At 35.9% G+C, this 17,210-nt stretch overlaps 1 protein-coding gene across 4 annotated transcripts in view; it reads left to right on the top strand.

Moving 5' to 3' along the window:
- Positions 1-17,210, top strand: part of NOL4 (nucleolar protein 4) — a 189,299-nt gene that overhangs the window by 132,031 nt on the left and 40,058 nt on the right. For 2 of the 4 annotated variants that reach the window (XM_035553233.1, XM_035553232.1), the window contains exons 7-8: positions 6,370-6,549; positions 7,301-7,492. In XM_035553233.1, coding sequence (XP_035409126.1) covers positions 6,370-6,549; positions 7,301-7,492 — 372 coding nt within the window. The remainder of the gene's footprint in view (positions 1-6,369; positions 6,550-7,300; positions 7,493-17,210) is intronic. The other 2 variants (XM_035553235.1, XM_035553234.1) reach the window with 1 other exon arrangement.

Raw genomic sequence — 17,210 nt, 5'->3', positions numbered from 1 at the left:
TATCTATAAAAATTCAAAGAGGATTGCTTAGGGTAATAGCTGAGCATTAGTTTTCCAGTTCTGCCTCCTCCTTTCCTGTTTGAATTAAGGGGAAAAATATTGGAATGTTTGGATTCATAATTTCATCTCTTTTAATACCAAAAAGGCACATATGTGCCAAAACCATTTTTTTTCTAATGTGTTATTTATTATGTATGTATGATTTAATGTTAAACAAACAAAAAAAACACTCCAGTGAGCAAGTTCCATGCAGTGTTCAAAATTCAGTTTGTGTAGGATATGAAGTTGAGCTCCAAGACACCAACGTTCACATCAATTATGATTTTAAGATGAAAACATAGGATATAAGTTTTCCTTTAACCTTACAAACTTAAACTTTTAATTTCATTTAAATTAAAAAAAAAGAAAATGCATGATTCATACTCAGTGAGTTCAGTGAAAACCAGTATGTCACTTTCCTCAAAAACCCACCATATATAGAATGAGTTAAAAATGTTAAAGTTAAATGAAAAATTGAAATTACATTCTAATTTAATAAACAATTTTGGAAAAAAAAAATCTTAAAAACAATCGAACCTGGTGTCACCAGAATATTCTAATCCTTTTTTGTATCATAGAATAATTTCTATGAAAATATGCATACACAGAAGCATACGTGAAAATGCATTTGCAAAAGCACACCTAATTTGCAAGAGCATTTTCTGAAATTGTAGTCTTTTGTATATTCAGTGGGACAGACTGACATGTAAAAAGAGAAGTAAGAAAAAGTTGGAGGTACAACCCCAACCGAGGGGATAAGCAGAACTCCATTAGCTTTATATTATGAAAATTTTATTTACTTATGATTTTTTTATTGTTTATTCTTACAGATATGGAGACAGATTTCTAGAAAGGAATTAGGTATAGAGAGTAGAGTGTTTTCATCTCTACCTACCAGTAAATACTGTTTCATGCTTCTCCTTTCCATGCAGTATGAAAACCTGCATTAATGTCTGCCATCTCTTCAAATTTCTGTAGTTTTTGAATGTATAATGTAGCAACTGAAAGAATTACACACTATACAACTAAATGTAAAACTGTAAATGTAAAAAATGAAGATTTTTTTTTTTTAAATCACACTAGGTTTCCTTCAGAGACCTTTTTCCCTGAAAGGGTGGGGTCTTTTTTTCCCTTTTAACATTAAAAATCACAAAGCCATGATTTTTCCAATTTGTGGTCATAACAAATAATCAACATCGATTATTTTTTTGTCTCCAAGTAGCATTTGGTCCAGTCATCCACAACCTTGTCTATACACTCACTGAGATACGCAGAGAAGCCAAGAGTCCCTTGATATCAGTTGCTGAGAAAAGCCTCATGCAATGAATTCATGTGATATCATCCATCAAATCATGTCTGATGGCCATACACCAGGGTCTGAGCCTACCAGGCACTGGGGGACTATTGGTAGACTGCTTTTATTCATGTTTTAGATTATTTATGTGTTATTTCTCTGAAACTAATACAACTTCTATTGGCAACATTGGGTTTCTGCATTACTATCTATTGCATATGTTGGGTATTCTTTTATCTTGCAAACAAAGTGATGTGTTCTTTCTGCTACAAGCATATAGAAATTATTCAAGCAATAAATGAATATATTTTTCATAGAAAGGCCTCACGTGGAATAATACATGGAGTTTTTGGAGTTATTCCTTGAGAAATGCAGACAGAATACAGAGCTTTTACAGCAGCCAAAGAGAAAGAATGGTCAAGAATTTGGAAAACATGAGTTTCAGAGAATGAATGAATTTTTAGGAAGTGAAGATTGAGGGGAGGGGACATGATAAGAGTCTTCAAACATCTGAAAGATTCTTGTAAGGAAGAAAGAGAATGCTCTTTTCTCCAGGTACATGTTGTCCATTGCCATATGGGATAGGTGAAAAAGAAACAGGCTTAGTACTGTTTATGAAAGTCTGAGGTAAGTGTTAAGAATATCTTAGTACTTCTGAGGATGGTGAAACATTAACCTAGAATATCTGGGAGATAGATGCATGTTAACTCCATCATTGGAAGTCTTAAGATAACTACCAGACAAACTGTGGTCAGGAATGATGTTCAGACCTTATTCTGCGGCAGCAAGATGTCCTAGATTATACAGTGATGTCCTTCCAAGTCTTTATTGTATGATATGATAAATTCCTTCAGGTTACATTGTTACTGACTTGTGATTTCATAGAATCATGTAATGGTTTGAGTTGGAAGGGACCTTAAAGATCACCCAGTTCCAACCCTTCCGCCATGGGCGGGGACACCTCCCACTAGACCAGGTTGCTCAAAGCACCATCCAGCCTGGCCTTGGAACACTTCCAGGGATGGGGCATCCACCACTTTTCTGGGCAGCCTGTTCCAGTGCCTCACCACCCTGTGAGTGAAGAATTTCTTCTGAATATGTAATCTAAATCTCCCCTTTTGTAGTTTAAAGCCATCACCCCTTGCCCTATCACTACACTTCCTGACAAAGAACTTTCTTGTAGGTTCTCTTTAGATACTGGAAAACTGCTATAAGGTCTCCTTGGAACCTTCTCTTCTCCAGACACAACAATCCGCACTCTCTCAACCTGTTTTCATAGGAGACGTGTTCAGCCCTCTGATCACCTCTTTATTTATTTATTAGAAGGATGTTGGTTATTTCATGTTACAAGCTCCTGAAACCAGGTTATTAGACATTAATAGCCTTTGATTTTTGTAATGTAGAAGAGTCTGATGCTTATTATTGCAAAGAAGAGATTGAAACAGTGAACTTGGAACCTTCAGAAAAAGACAAAGACAAGACCTTTGTATTTTTAAGAAAACTTCATGATTTTCAGGGAGGCAGTGACCCTGGATTTAGCATTGGCCTTGTTTGTTTTCCTTGAATAAGTTCTCTTTACTTTTCTATCACTTCCTTTTTATACCTACATTTGTCAAACACAAAGATTTCATGTGTGGAACATCTTGTGTCTATCTAATGCTTCCACTCCATAATCACTTTAATCTTGCATTGCTGTCAAGAGATGTGTGTATTCCCTCTATCTTCTACATGCTCACACCCTCCTGCCAAACCCAAAGGTTTGTAGTTTCAGGTGGTGAACAGGAATCAAGTCTTAAACATACTGGCAAAAGGAGTTTAAAAAAAAAAAAAAAAGGGCAGGGGGTGGGGGGAAGATTTTTAGCTAGGATCACTTCTCTAGTCCTGTACCTTGCAGGAACTTAAAATTTATGTATTGAGGGATGCAGAGAAATGAATGAGATGGTACCTACCTGGCAAAAGTGGGAGCAGCCTTTTTGAAAATTGTGGACCTTAAGTCATCAGGCTTCTAAGACTTAGAGCCAGAAGTGCTAAGGAAAAGCTGTCCTCTGCCTCTGCTGTCTTACTCTGTTTACCACTGCAGCTGCTTAGTAGAGTAGCAAAAGAAAATGCTTATCATTTTTCACACAACTGCCGAGTCAACACAAGTGAGAGGAACGTTCTCTTCCTTCTCTGCCTAAATATTCATCTGTGTATAAATATAAAAATGTAGAACTTTTATTCTTAACTGAGTTTTTGTAACCTTAGTTTGTTGACCCACCAGCGAGGAAAAAAAACATGACAAAAACATGACTTTTTCTGCTAACGTACACAGTCATCAAATCCCCAGTGAATAACTACTTCTGCCATGCAACTTTTGCAGAGCATGCTATTCTCTAATTTTCATTTAAAATGTTAAAGATGTTCTTGAAATAAATATTTTGGAGAGAACATTGGACAAGGCTCTCTATGCAATGCTTTCTTAAAAAAAAAAAAAAAAAAAAGAGTATTGCATTTTCTAGAGACAGCTAATACATTTTGGCCTGAATTTCTTTCCTTCACAAAAGCAAATCTCAATCCTGGTGCATAATTTATGATCTTGGCATCCAGCCCAAACATATGTACACGTTGAAATCAGTTTTGCATCTGTTTAACTATATGCACATGAGTAGTCTAATTGGATTTAGTCTGATGAAATGACTCATATGAAATCAAGTGTTTGCAGAACAAGGGTTTCAGACAGTAGGGTTCTTCAGGGCAGTAGCTTCTGCTTGCTATAACTTTATGTGATGCCTAGCACAGGAAATGGATTTTAAATTATCTAGGAGATCTCTGCATGCTGTATAGCTGTAGTAAGTGGTGAAATTAAAAAGTACCAAAGAACAAGTCTCAGTCTGAAGTCAGATCTTCTACTGCATAGCATTTGTATATAATTACAATGTGTTTTTTTTAAATTATTATTATTATTTTTTTAAATCAATCTTCTCATTCCTTCATAACAGGCTACCAGGCTGCTGCTGTTGGCCTTCTGGTAGCCAACAGCAAAGTTAAATACTGTTGCTCATATATGCTAGATTCCCTGATATGTTATAAGCATCATCTCCTATCAGGATGGAACTGTATTCTTCTTGAGCCTAATTATTCAATGAATTCAACACCTCCTGCAAGGAACAGTGATCTGAATGGGCAACAGTGTAGATACTCATCATCTTCTGAAAACAAAACATCAGTGTGCTAAAGAAGAAAATGAACATTTTTTTTTTTTCTGGCTCTCCAAGGTCATCTTCCCACACCACCTCATGTCTGTCATCCTGAACATTGGGATCAGTGGTAATTTTTTTGCCTTGTAACTGTGCAGTTGTAGGAAGAGGAGGTGATGCTGAGTTTACTACTTGTTGGAGATATTTCTATCCAGAGGCTGGCTCTTCCGTTTTCTTTTGATGTTTTTTCATTCTCACTTTGTCTATTATAGGGGTTTAGGGAGTGAAGAGACTCTTAAGAAGGGGTATGAGAGAGAAGCTGCAAGATCTGATGTTAGAAGCATTAGAAATTAAAAAGTGGAACTCAAGGGGATTTGTTCTGTGAGAATATAGTCTGGGGAGGATAGATAAGGAAGGCTTGGAGCATGAGTGCTGGAAAGGCAAGGCAAGGAAATGAATGGGAGTGACTGCAAAACCAGTGGTGTACAGAGGACCAAGATGAGATGGAAATGAAAATAGAAAAGAAGAAAATAGTTGGAGTAATAATATAAAGCAAGAAATATACCTTAAAGATGAATGCAGTTTTGTAGGCCTTTCCCTCCTACCTCACTGCCCAGCCACATTCTGTGGTTGATGAAAACAACACTGAATAAAAGACAGTTTTAGTCTCAGAATGTAGATCAAGATATCATTTTAACCATGTGTATTTGAAATCTATTCTTGCTTGACACATTATGCTCTTTATATATACATATATATGTTGGTTGCATTTAGACAAGAGGCACCAAAAATAGAGATACATGTGAAATTCATCGTGTAGCACCTGATACAGGACTCTCTGAAGTTAATAGACTACAGTACACTTTGAAGCAAGAGAGGAATATCTTGAAATATTACAGGATTAAGATATTATAGAAGTAAAATAGAGCTCTGAATTAGCTAAATGTGAATCTGATGGCTCTGGTGAAAATACTGTGATACTTTTGTGTGGCTGGTGCAAAGCTTTGATCTTAAAGTGTTATGTTGTAGAAAGCTTTTCATTACTGATGTCATTTTGTGGTTTTTCAGTCTGAAGCGTATGCTGAGGAAACAGGTAAATGAGGTCTTGATATTTCAAAGAGAAATGCACAGTATTTGACTCTTTTGGTAACTGAAAACTTTTTGGTCTCGGAAGTGGATAGCACTTTAATGAGATGGTCATCTGATTTATACAATAAGCTGACTATTCTGCTCAGGGGAAAAATCTGAATGCTGATATGAGGAAAGAAAATGGTTTTGCTACATATTTCTCATCAGAGCATTCATAATATTAACCAACATACACATCTCTAATTCGGTTTGGGGTTTTCCAAGTGAAAACTAGAACATGATCATCTGCACATTTTGAATGTTTTGAACATATAGCGGCTCTTGAAAATATGTCATACTGATTGAATAAATATCAGTGTTTCCTACTTATATCTGCTTTGCCTTAAAATGTGTAATTTTTAACACTTTGGAGTTTTGTGGAAAATCTATTGCCCCTTATTTGCATCTTGGCTAGTATTTCCTAGAAGCTTCTGTATGTAGTATTTGAGTCTGTATGGCAAGTACCTCAACTGTAATTATCATAGGTAATTTGCTAATTGATTTACTGAATTTGCATCTGGTCACATTTTTTATTTTTTTTAAGTATTGAAATGAATATTATTGTGATTTGTTTACTCTTACAAGGATCGTGAGCACACAATGTTGAACAAAGAATAAAAAGAAATCATGGAATTATTTAAATGTTTATAAAGCATTTTTGATGAGCAGACCTTATTTCTATGGTGAATTTTTGCAGATATATACATATCTATTTTTTAAATCTATTTGCAGTCCCCTGCACATAGCTATTCAAGCTATGACTCTGGCAAGAATGAGAGTGTAGGCAGAGGTGCTGAAGATCTGTCTTTGAATCGAGGAGATGAAGATGAGGATGACCATGATGAGCAGGAAGATCCTGAGAAGGTTAATGAGTCGGATGGGGTAGAAGCTGAGCGACTGAAAGCTTTTAATGTAAGTCCTCTTGCACTTGTTGCTTTGTTACCTCTACTACCTCCTTTTACATGGCTATTTATGGTAAGTTTGACAATATGAAAGGCACATTAATTTAATTTGTTGGAACTTTTTCAGTTATTATATTAATGCACATTAAACTCTTGCCAACAGATAACAGATTTACTGTGTTTTATTTAGAATTTAAGGCACAGTGCCATCTTTACCAGTGGAGAAAACAAAGCTTTGTTTTGTGTGTGTATATGTGCCTGTGTGTGTGGATGTGTGGATGTGCATGTTCAGTCAGTGAATGGAAAGGGGCTGTAGCTAGTTTATCAGAAGACCATTCCAGTGGTCAGCTGTTCGCTATTGCTTTCCCAGTGTATGTAATTATGCATGAAAATGCAAGCAATTGTTCAAACAAAGAAAAGTGAGATTCACTTCAATAAAATGATGTAGCAATCACAGCTTATTGTTAATGATGAAACTTAAGTGGTGCCTATTTTCACAATCTGTTCTGGTTTATCTCACAAGTTCTGTATCCTATAGACTATTCTTTTCTTGTTCTTATTTTTTTTTCCTTAAATTAGCTCCTCCCCACACCCCAAATAATCCTTTAAAGAACTGTTTGCTTAATATTTCTGGCTTCCCATTACAAAGCTATTCCGTGGATAGAAAAAAATGTCTTCCTATCAGTAATCAAGACAGAAAGCTAGGAAGAGAAGAGAGCAGCCCTCCAAACCCGTCTCCTCTGTCTCCCTCTTGCCAACAGATGTTTGTCAGGCTGTTTGTAGATGAAAACTTGGACCGAATGGTCCCAATCTCTAAGCAGCCAAAAGAAAAGATCCAAGCTATCATTGACTCATGCAGGCGACAATTCCCTGAGTATCAAGAGCGTGCCAGAAAGCGCATACGTACTTACCTCAAGTCCTGCAGGCGGATGAAAAGAAGTGGTTTTGAGATGGTGAGTTTTGATTTAAAACCCAGCCCTAGTTTCCATCAAAACCCCATATGTAAATCCATGACACTATTTTGTTTTCATCTTAGTGTCTTTTTTTTTTTTTTGGTTTGTTTATTTATTTATTTTTGGTAATACCAGGTCAGAGTTGTTTTTTTCCCTTCTTCATTCTTCCTGAATTTTTTCCCTTTCTTCACTGGTTTAAAACTTATTTGAGACACTAGAATTCACAAGATGAACTAGTATGGATCTGTAAGAAATGAAAAACAAAACAAGGTATAAGGAGAGAAATCAAACGCTGGCTTATATAGTGACTTATTTCCTTTGCAGGACTACACTTAGAGATTTTTTCCTGGCAAAGTCTTGAAGTAAGATGGATTTTTCTTTAAAATGCCTCTGCTAACTGCATTTGTGTGAACTCTATAAAAAATAGATTTTGCTAGAAAAATGCTATATCTAAGCAAATGCCCAGTGTAGTAACATTGCATTGGCAATGGTTTGTTTTTTCTTTCTTGCACATTTTATCCTACCAGCTATCAGTAATGGTTACTCCTTTGAAATCTTTCAGTTGATATATAGATATACAATACACATTCAGTGATTTTAAAACACAGGTATCAAGTTTACATTTTGATCTGTTTTAGTAATTGTAAGTGAACCAAAGACCATGAAAACAGTATACAAATGGCAGTGTTTTCAGACGTCAGTATTTTGATATTATCCAGTAGCTTAAGAATGGGCAAAGAATAGCTCTTCTCACCAATTGGCAAATTTATTATCTCTAAATAACTTTTATATTTCCAAACCCCAGGAAAACTACAAAAAAAATTAGCATCTACATACCTTATGCTTGATGTGTCTTAGCTATCTCTCTGGCCTTTAGATGACAATGAAATCACCTCATCATTACAAATAGATATCATTTAGTGATCAAACATACCATTTTTATTTCAATGAATCATCTGCAAACCCATTGATTACATAAAAATACTGGGCATGACTGAATTTTACTGTTTCTCTCTTTCTCTCTGTCTTTCTCTTTCCTGCAGTCTATGCAGAATACTTATGTCCATATGTTGTTTTAAAATGGTAGCTGACAGTTTAAAGAACAAAATATCAAGTTTATTGTAGGGTAAGACCATTATTGGATATCACAAACAGCAGAGACAGGAACTAAAATTTTGTATGTGTTTGTGACTGTGTGGCTTTATTATTTGAAACATTGGGATAATGTTGTTTCTGAACAATGGAAACAGATGAAAATAGACAGTTAGAATAAAGGGCATCTGTACTGATAAAAGTGCCAAAGATTGACTGGTGATATACATGTCAAATTGTATAGCCTTCCAAAATAAAAGAAGGAAAAACAGAAAGTAAATATTTTCCGTGATATAGTAAGTAGAATCAAATTATATCCATTCACTCTGGCTGAGAATAATTCAGCAACATCAAGTTCAGCTTTCATAGTGCCAAATATTTTTGCTTTGCTGTATTTTAAAATAAAAATACTTATAAAATTAGCTGATGCTAGCAAGTCTCCTCACTGTTCCAATTTATGGCCTCATTACTGTCATTACTCATGCTGATGAGCAGTTATGTAAACTGACTTTTTTTTTTTAAATCATCTGAAAGATTTGCACAACTGCTTTTCAGTATGAATAAGGGGTTTACAATCTGACCCATAAAAGCTAGGTTGGTTTGACTTTAGTGGATTATGCATATTTGCAAAGGTTATTTTCGTATGAATAAGGGTTGCAGGGTCAAATTTATTCCTGGAAGGGGAAAAGGCGCGGAGATTACCAGGAACGTGATTCAAACAGGCAACCTTTATAGTTCAGAAATATTCCCTATATTTATAATATTACATTTTATGATGGGTTTTATTTCTTTTCAAACAAACAAATTACCCTCTAAAATATTGACTTTGCTGCCCATGAATAGAAGTGACAAGGCACAGGTGTTCATGCCAAAGATTGCAGCTTTCATGGGCCAGATGGGAAATCTGTCCTGCTTCCCTGTTTGCAGGTAGGAACAGGAGACAAAGTCTTTGGAGCAGCTCCCTTTTAACTTCCTAAGAGAAATACTAGTGTTTTATGTTTGTCTTGAATAATTCTGAAATGTAACACATATCCATTTTTTGTTTTTAATTATTTTCTAATTTCTAAATTACTCTATTGGTAGCTCATAACTATAAGCCATTTGAAAAAAAAATACTATCATGGACTGAGGCACTTGACTGTATGATTATTTTGAATGTACTCACCATTTTGACAGTGGAAAAGAATCACTTTGTGTCTGGATAACAACATTTGTTCAAAGCAATCGTGAAAGGACATGTCGATGTTGATTTGAATCAGGTGCTACACACAGCTATGGCAAAACAGGATAACGATCTCCTCAGGAGCAATAGTGCTACCGTTGTTATATAAAATAGGATATCAGATAATAATCTCCACAGGTGGTTCCTTTTACTATAGAGATATTAAACACAAGTTTTTCATTTTGTTCAGAGCCAGAATGCCATGTTTTGAGCATCTAGTTGCAGGAGAAAAAGAGAATTAATTTCATAGATGGCATGTGACAGTTCAGACTATGCGGAGTGGTGCAGCTATCTACAGCATCATATTGCAAAGTGAAGAGAAAATGTAAACACTAAGTTTAATTAGTGTAAGACTGCATGGTAAAGATGAAAAAGCATGCCTGAAGCCTGCTTCTGTCAGTTATTTGCCATCTGTAGTCCAAATGACAGTTCTCACTGCATAACAGGCTAGTTCTAGCTCTGAGGCAATAGGAAAGGTTCTGTCTCATGAATGTTTGTGTTGTTAGTTAATATTTCTTCTTATTAATATTTTTAAGAGATGCTTACAGTTATTCTCCTACTTATGACAGCTTGGAGTCTGTGGAATCCAAGACAGCCTTAATAGATTCTTGTTACAAATATTCTTTTGAGGAATCCCCTTTCTGCATTGAAAATGCTTTCCTCATTTGATCTTCAGCTTGTAATTGTGCCACTTGCATTTTCATTCTGGCACAACCATATCCCTCAACAAGGCATTGTCAAAGTTTTTCTCATGAATTGCAAGATCACTTTTCTCCTCCTATTCTCTCTTGCTTATGGTCTATTGAGAACGTTCTCTTACTATATTTTGTGATCTTGCTCATAATTTTCCATTGGGAAGGAAGTTTGTTTAGTCCTGAAATCACTGGATTTTGGATGGGATCTCTGGGTTATGCTTCCACTTTAAGAATTTAGAATCATAGAATAGAATCATAGAATATCCCGAGTTGGAAGGAACCCATAAGGATCATCTAGTCCAACTCTTGGCACCGCACAGGTCTGCCCAAAGTTTAGACCATGTGACTAAGTGCACAGTCCAATCACTTTTTAAATTCAGACAGGGTTGGTGCAGTGACTACGACCCTGGGGAGCCTGTTCCAGTGTGCGACCACCCTCTTGGTGAAGTACCTCTTCCTGATGTCCAGCCTAAACTTCTTAAAGAAATTTCTAAATTTTCTAAATTTCTTAAAGAAAATGTTTGTTTTCCTCATCCTTTGACCATAAACAAAAGAAAAAATGAATTATTGCCCCTCTCTTAAGGACTGATGTTAATGAGAATTCCTTTCTATACATTAAGTGGTTGTGATCTGTGTATGCTAAACAAGAGTTTTCTCCCTGAAATAGTCAAATGACTTATTTCACTAATCTTTTAAAAATATGTACTTTAGACTTTTCCCTGCCTATGTATCTGTGAAAAAATGCCAATTGGCAAAATCAAAAAGGTAATAGACAGCTGCTGAGTACACATGATATTTACTTACTTAGTTACAGTCCAGAAAATTGTAATGTTTGAAAATTGTAATGTTTGAAATGATCAAATGGAGTTGAATTAACTTCTTAATCCAATTTTCTTTCTACTATCTGCTCCTTTCCATCTTCAGGATCTCCTATCATCAGACTGAGTTTATACATTTCATTTGAAACCACACCTTAAAGTTCCTTTTGCACAGATATGCACTTTTTCCCATGTGTGTATCAAGGCTTAAACTCTCAAACATAAAAAGTTTTGTTTAAGCAAGAGTAAACCCTCCTTGCTGGGCACTACTGTCATACAAAGAAATACTATCAAAGAACCAAGTGTTACTGCTGTTATATATTGGAGAGAAAAGGCTAGTTACAAATGTCTTTCATTGTCTGAAGATGTTTGGATATGTCAGCGATGAGGAAAGGATTCACACCATGACTAAAGACCGTTCCTAAGTAAGAAGGAGCTGAGAAGAACAATAACAGGATCTATCCTATTGATTGCTATCTATCAATAACAAATAAGCAAGCTTGATGTCTTTTGCTGCTTCTGTGTTTTGTTTGTTCTAGTTGGCTGTAAGAGGTGATTTAACAATTTGCAACTGTGCACATTCTGACCAAGATGTTTTAAATGCATCTAGTGAGTTGGAGTGCTTTTTTATTGTGATTGAGTGACTTCTGTGGGGACTGGTTTTCAAAGGGTGGTATGTCTTCTGAAATCTGCCTCTTGGAAGTGTCTCTCTTTGTAGGTTTTAGCTTTACAGAGAGGAAGTTTTCATTTCAGTTATTTAGTTTTGAGTAGTCCAGCTGCCGTTGCAGTCACTTGGCTTTTCAGTCCTCCAGGCCTCTGTTGACCGTAAAGGTCATAAGCATTTTCAGGAAGATGAAGGTCTGTGGGTCCAGGTATGCAAACCTAATCCTGATTGATTAAGCAGAGAAGCATTAAGAAAATTATCACAAGAACAGTTGCATGAGTATCTAAAAATAGTAACAGAATTGTTATTTTGTACTGTATCCCAAACTGTCCTGATTTGTCACTTCGCTTTCTAAGCATTTCTCCCTTGTGAAACAGTGGTTAGCATATGCAAGTTCGACAAGTAAGCTGTTTAAAAAGGGGGAAACTATTCTCTGGCAAACCGTGACTTTTTGCAGTTGGTCTCACATATCCTGAAAATTTTCAAGAAACAGTTTCTTTAAAGTTTATAATCCTCTTCCCCCTCCCCTCTCCCCACAACTTTTAAATGAATACTGAAGTAATTTTTCAGAACTACATTTTAAGGTTATCTCAAATAACTTTTGCTTTTTAGTAACTGATGCAAATATAAGCAATTTTCAGAATGGCTAGCAGAAGAATTTACGCTGTTTCCTGTAACTTTGGTATATATGAAGAAGATAGCTTTGGGAAAAGGCATGATATGCGGAAAAAAAAAAAAGGATGAAAACTAAAAAGTGAAAAATACTTTGCAACCTGATATTAATTGGTATTATACATTCTGTGAGAGGAAAAGGTAGGAACGTAACTTTGCCATTTGTTTCACTCTCTTTCCGGAAAAATTGCAATAAGTTATGAAATAGGAACCACCACCACCACTGCCTCTCCCCAACAACTATTTTAGGGAAAGATTAAAATCTGAGATAAAAAGAATGTTCAGCCTTACTGAAATTGAAGATTGAAAGAATGAATTCAGGAAGAAAAAAAAAAAGTACTAAGTATATCAGTTTTCTCTTGTACTGTGATTCTGACATATTATGACCCCTGCTACAGTATTACTTGATGAGCTGGCTTCTGTCAATGTTCACTGTTTTGAATTAGGAAATAATGTTAAATCAGACTCAGTTGTTTCTGGTCCTCTGGAATTTTATGACCAAACTGTTCGCTGCTAGAGAGCGCCCAGTTCAATCTATTGAATCCAAACCTATCTCGGACAGAGTTAGTTCAGCCCAATGATTTCTATGGTTTTCTTTCACTCTGAAATACCATACATATTTAGGATAGAGGTAATCTCACCTATGTTTACTAGCTAAGAGTTAAGGTGCTAGAAAAATTAGTTGAAGGGCTCCCTCAGCAATCAGTGAAGCCCATAGATGACACTCTCCTGAGAGATTATCCCCAGCTGTCTTGAGAGTAAACTTCTGGAGATACCTGTCTTTTAAAAGAAATGAAAAAGGAGCCTAGATAACTAGTATGGATGAAAATACCCAGGTTTTATGCAGATTAAGTTAGATGTATCTTATTTCTGTTATTAACAAAAAATAATTAACATTTCCAGTAGCCCAACTGAAAATGCTTTCTTAAGTAAGTGGACCAGGACTTGGCTCCATATGTAGGGGCGGCAGCAACAAGAGAAAAGTAGTTGGCTGAAAAATATCAGTTGCTTAACGTATGGGAATTCCTTAACACAGGAATATGGATATGTTGGTTTATATATATGTTAGGTATTTAGGTGCTGTCAAATCAATGTGCAATATGCAGTGTTTCAATTAAATGTGCTTTAAAGCTGAAAACTTTAAAAACGTGGTATGATTATAACTGAACATTTCAAAAAGCCTCCTCTACCTCTTAGGAAAAAAATACTTCTAGTTGTTTCTTTGAATTCCTTAGAAGGTGTTACAATTGAGTATTTATCGCAGCTTCACTGCAGGCTGCAAGACTGAGCAAAATACATCAAAACTCAGTCAGAAACAGTTGCTGCAAGTGTTAAAATGCCACTCCGGTTGTTCATATTTCATAGTTCTCTAAATAATTATAAAATTACATCCAACAGACTGCAGTACCAAACTTTACTGTGTAAATTTAAAAATACTCTGCAGAATTTTTTCAGAATCCTTTTAACTGTGCAGTGTAGGATGGTTCTGTGCCATACAACTGCATTACACTGAGTAAAAAAATCTCATTGAAGATAACCCATACCCTTTCTTAGAAGGTATTGTGGAAATTTTCTGTGAAAACTGCTAATTAAGGATTGCATACTGTTATTAGATATATGTTAGGGATTTTCACACATTGTCTTAGATCTTAATACGTTATTATGAAAGGTTTGTGGCATAATATTTCATTTTGGCAATGAGCTGGTTTATGATGGATAAGGAAAATCTGACATGCAGGAAAGCAGTAGGGAGCTTTGCAGTGTGGGGAACACAGACTGCTTGGGTGCCTCTGGAAAAACTCAGTAACTGCCAGCAAGACATCTTAGGCATTCATCTTCACCTTTGGATGGCCAATTGCTTTGGAAAATTTGTTTTCATGTTTGAGTAATAGTTAAAATATGTTCTCATTCACACATTTATATTAGTTGTTAGAGTCTCTATGAACAAAAGAAAGTAGCTTGCATGTTTACGTGCTTGCAACTGTCTTATACCCCAAGACTCTCCATTCTGGTGTTAATTGACCTAAACTACAAGGGAGTATTTATGCACAAATGCCAGGATATAAAGTTTTGTGTTTTACCAGGTGTGCATGTGTGCCCATTATTTGACATAATTGATAGCTGATTTTTTTCAGAACCGTGTCAGACCTGTGTAAAGTGTGTCAGAGTACCTAGACCAAGCTCCTGTATGAAAAGTTTGGCTTTTATTTAGAAGGAAATACTAGACCTAACAGAAAATGCTAATGCAGTAACTTTACAGGCAACAGTTTTGTAACCACAGGACAGCACACACAGCAGGTTAGAAATGTCTTTCTGGTGAATACACTGCTCCTAATGGTTTAGACTGAAAATAGTCCCTGTATTATATCTGTAATTGGTAGACTTGTACTACAAATGCACATTTGAAATTAGAAAATGACTTTTTTAATATTTTTTTTTTAGATTCCATATAGAAACAAATTATGTGAACATTGAAAAAAGGGCATTTTATGTTTCCCATAACATTACTGAAAAGGCACATCACTTCAAACAGCAGACCTGGTGATATTGCATATAGTTGATGTGTGCTGCAAAATGGGTATTTTTCAGCATATTAAAAGTACTAGCCTCTGTTATGTTAGGGAACCACAGATTATATTAATAGAGTTATTTTTTAGAGGATCTTTGCCAAAGATTCCTGATTTCAAGTATGGAAAAAATCAACAAGTTTGCAGAACTATTCCATCACTCCAGAAAGCTTGTTGTAAGAGCTTTAATTATTGAGAGCCAGATCTAACCACCACCACCACCTCCTCTGAAATATTTTGATTAGTTTTAATGTTCTTGAAAGCAGACCAATGGTTATTTGACTTCAAAGGAAAATCAGCTAATTTGGTTTTTCTTGAAGAAATTTGCTAAAATATATTTGCCAATAGTTAGTTTTTTTTTTTCTCTTCAGAATGACATAAGGGGTTAATTGTGTGAAGTTTTCATATTAATTTGCACAAAAATTATTTATTTTAAAACCATGCAGAATGTCCCGTCCAGTATGGTGGTTAAGTGTGCTTGTTTCTTTGTCGTCATCATCATCATCATTATCTTAAGGCTCTGTGGTGGTCTCAAGAATCAGATTTAAACTGCCTTGAAAGGCAGTTTCAAATATGAGAGGACTGGAGGTGGTTGGTCATCTCCTTTGGGTTACTGAGGGAATTTCAACCAGCTCCTGAATGTCAGTCTTTTCAAAAGGTGTTAGAAACAGAGGCATCCACATGTACATGAAAGTTAGCAGACTTTCCTTACATCTTTTGTTAAAATGCTCTTCACCTACATTGTGTTAGGGGTTGAACATGAGTTGGGTGCCAGCCGAAAAGAAGTACAAAAACAAAGAACTATGTGTTCAAAATGTGGCTGCTGTTTTAGTGCAGACACAAGCATTGTTTCATTTCCAAATACAGAAGAGTTTTGTATACTGCTGCTGTGTGATGGACCAAAGTATATAGTCTTCTCCAAAGGTCTGTGTTAAGATGTTTTTTAAGATTCCATCCAAGTTTTATTCATCTCTTCACCTGAAAATTACTATAAAATTGCCACTTGCCTCTTTTCTATCCGTCATTGTTTCAAAATGACAAAAATGATATCCTGCCTTCCAATTTTGCCATGTGAGTTGTTTGTTTTGATGATAGACTAAAGATTAGAGGCTTGGTTGGTATTTTTTTTTTTCTACACATGGGTAGTTCCAGTACAGCTATGTCCTGATTTACATCACTGTGAGGTGACAGAAATACAAGTCTGGGGCTGGGGCTGTGAATGTTATGTATCAAGCAACAGTAGGTATGTTCTGCCAGTTAGAGCTGGTCAGGAATTTTTTGTAATTTTTTTCCCCTCCCCTTTAAGAAATATGAATTTGTCCAGTAAAATGAAACCTGGTTTCCTGCTAGACCAGGGGGCAGGTTGTGGATCCAGGGATTGTTTGTGGAGCCTGTGAGCTCTTGGAAATAAGGACTCCATGGCTCCCACATTTCCTGATGTACTCTCAAACATGCAGGAACCAAAGCTCTGCTATCAGCAGAAAGAACCCTGGCAGCCTAAAAAATACTGGTTTGCCTGAGACCTGCAGGCTCCCTTCTGCAGAATTGAATGATGTTGCTTTTGTCACATTTCCCTAGGTTTTTCTGTCTCACCCTTGGATAGGGAGTTTAGAAATGTGCAGAACCCCACAGGGACTGGGTTGGCTTTATAGCTGGTAGTCATGACAGGGGTCATGAATAATCAGAAATATAGAAAATGAGGAAGTTAAGCTAAGCCAGAAGGGGCCTTTGAGCTTAGAAGATCGGGCAGTGACTTCAATTTATTTAGAAATACATAATAATAATAATAAAAAGATTATTTCAAAGTGTTTTTTTCCCTCTTAGGCAAGGCTTTTCAAAATTGATCTTTTTGACGTATCACAGATATGGCATTTCATGGACCAGAAAATCTTCTTTTTAACAGCTCTACTATTAGTGACAGAAGACTGTTCATCTTCTCAATCAATGCCAGACTAGGGCTCTGCCTGAGCTGAGTTGATAGAGCATGA

This window comes from Cygnus atratus, chromosome 2, assembly GCF_013377495.2.
Source record: "Cygnus atratus isolate AKBS03 ecotype Queensland, Australia chromosome 2, CAtr_DNAZoo_HiC_assembly, whole genome shotgun sequence".
Lineage (NCBI taxonomy): Eukaryota > Metazoa > Chordata > Aves > Anseriformes > Anatidae > Cygnus > Cygnus atratus.
The sequence above is the reverse complement of the archived record's forward strand: the minus strand, read 5'-3'. Positions and strand labels throughout refer to the sequence as shown.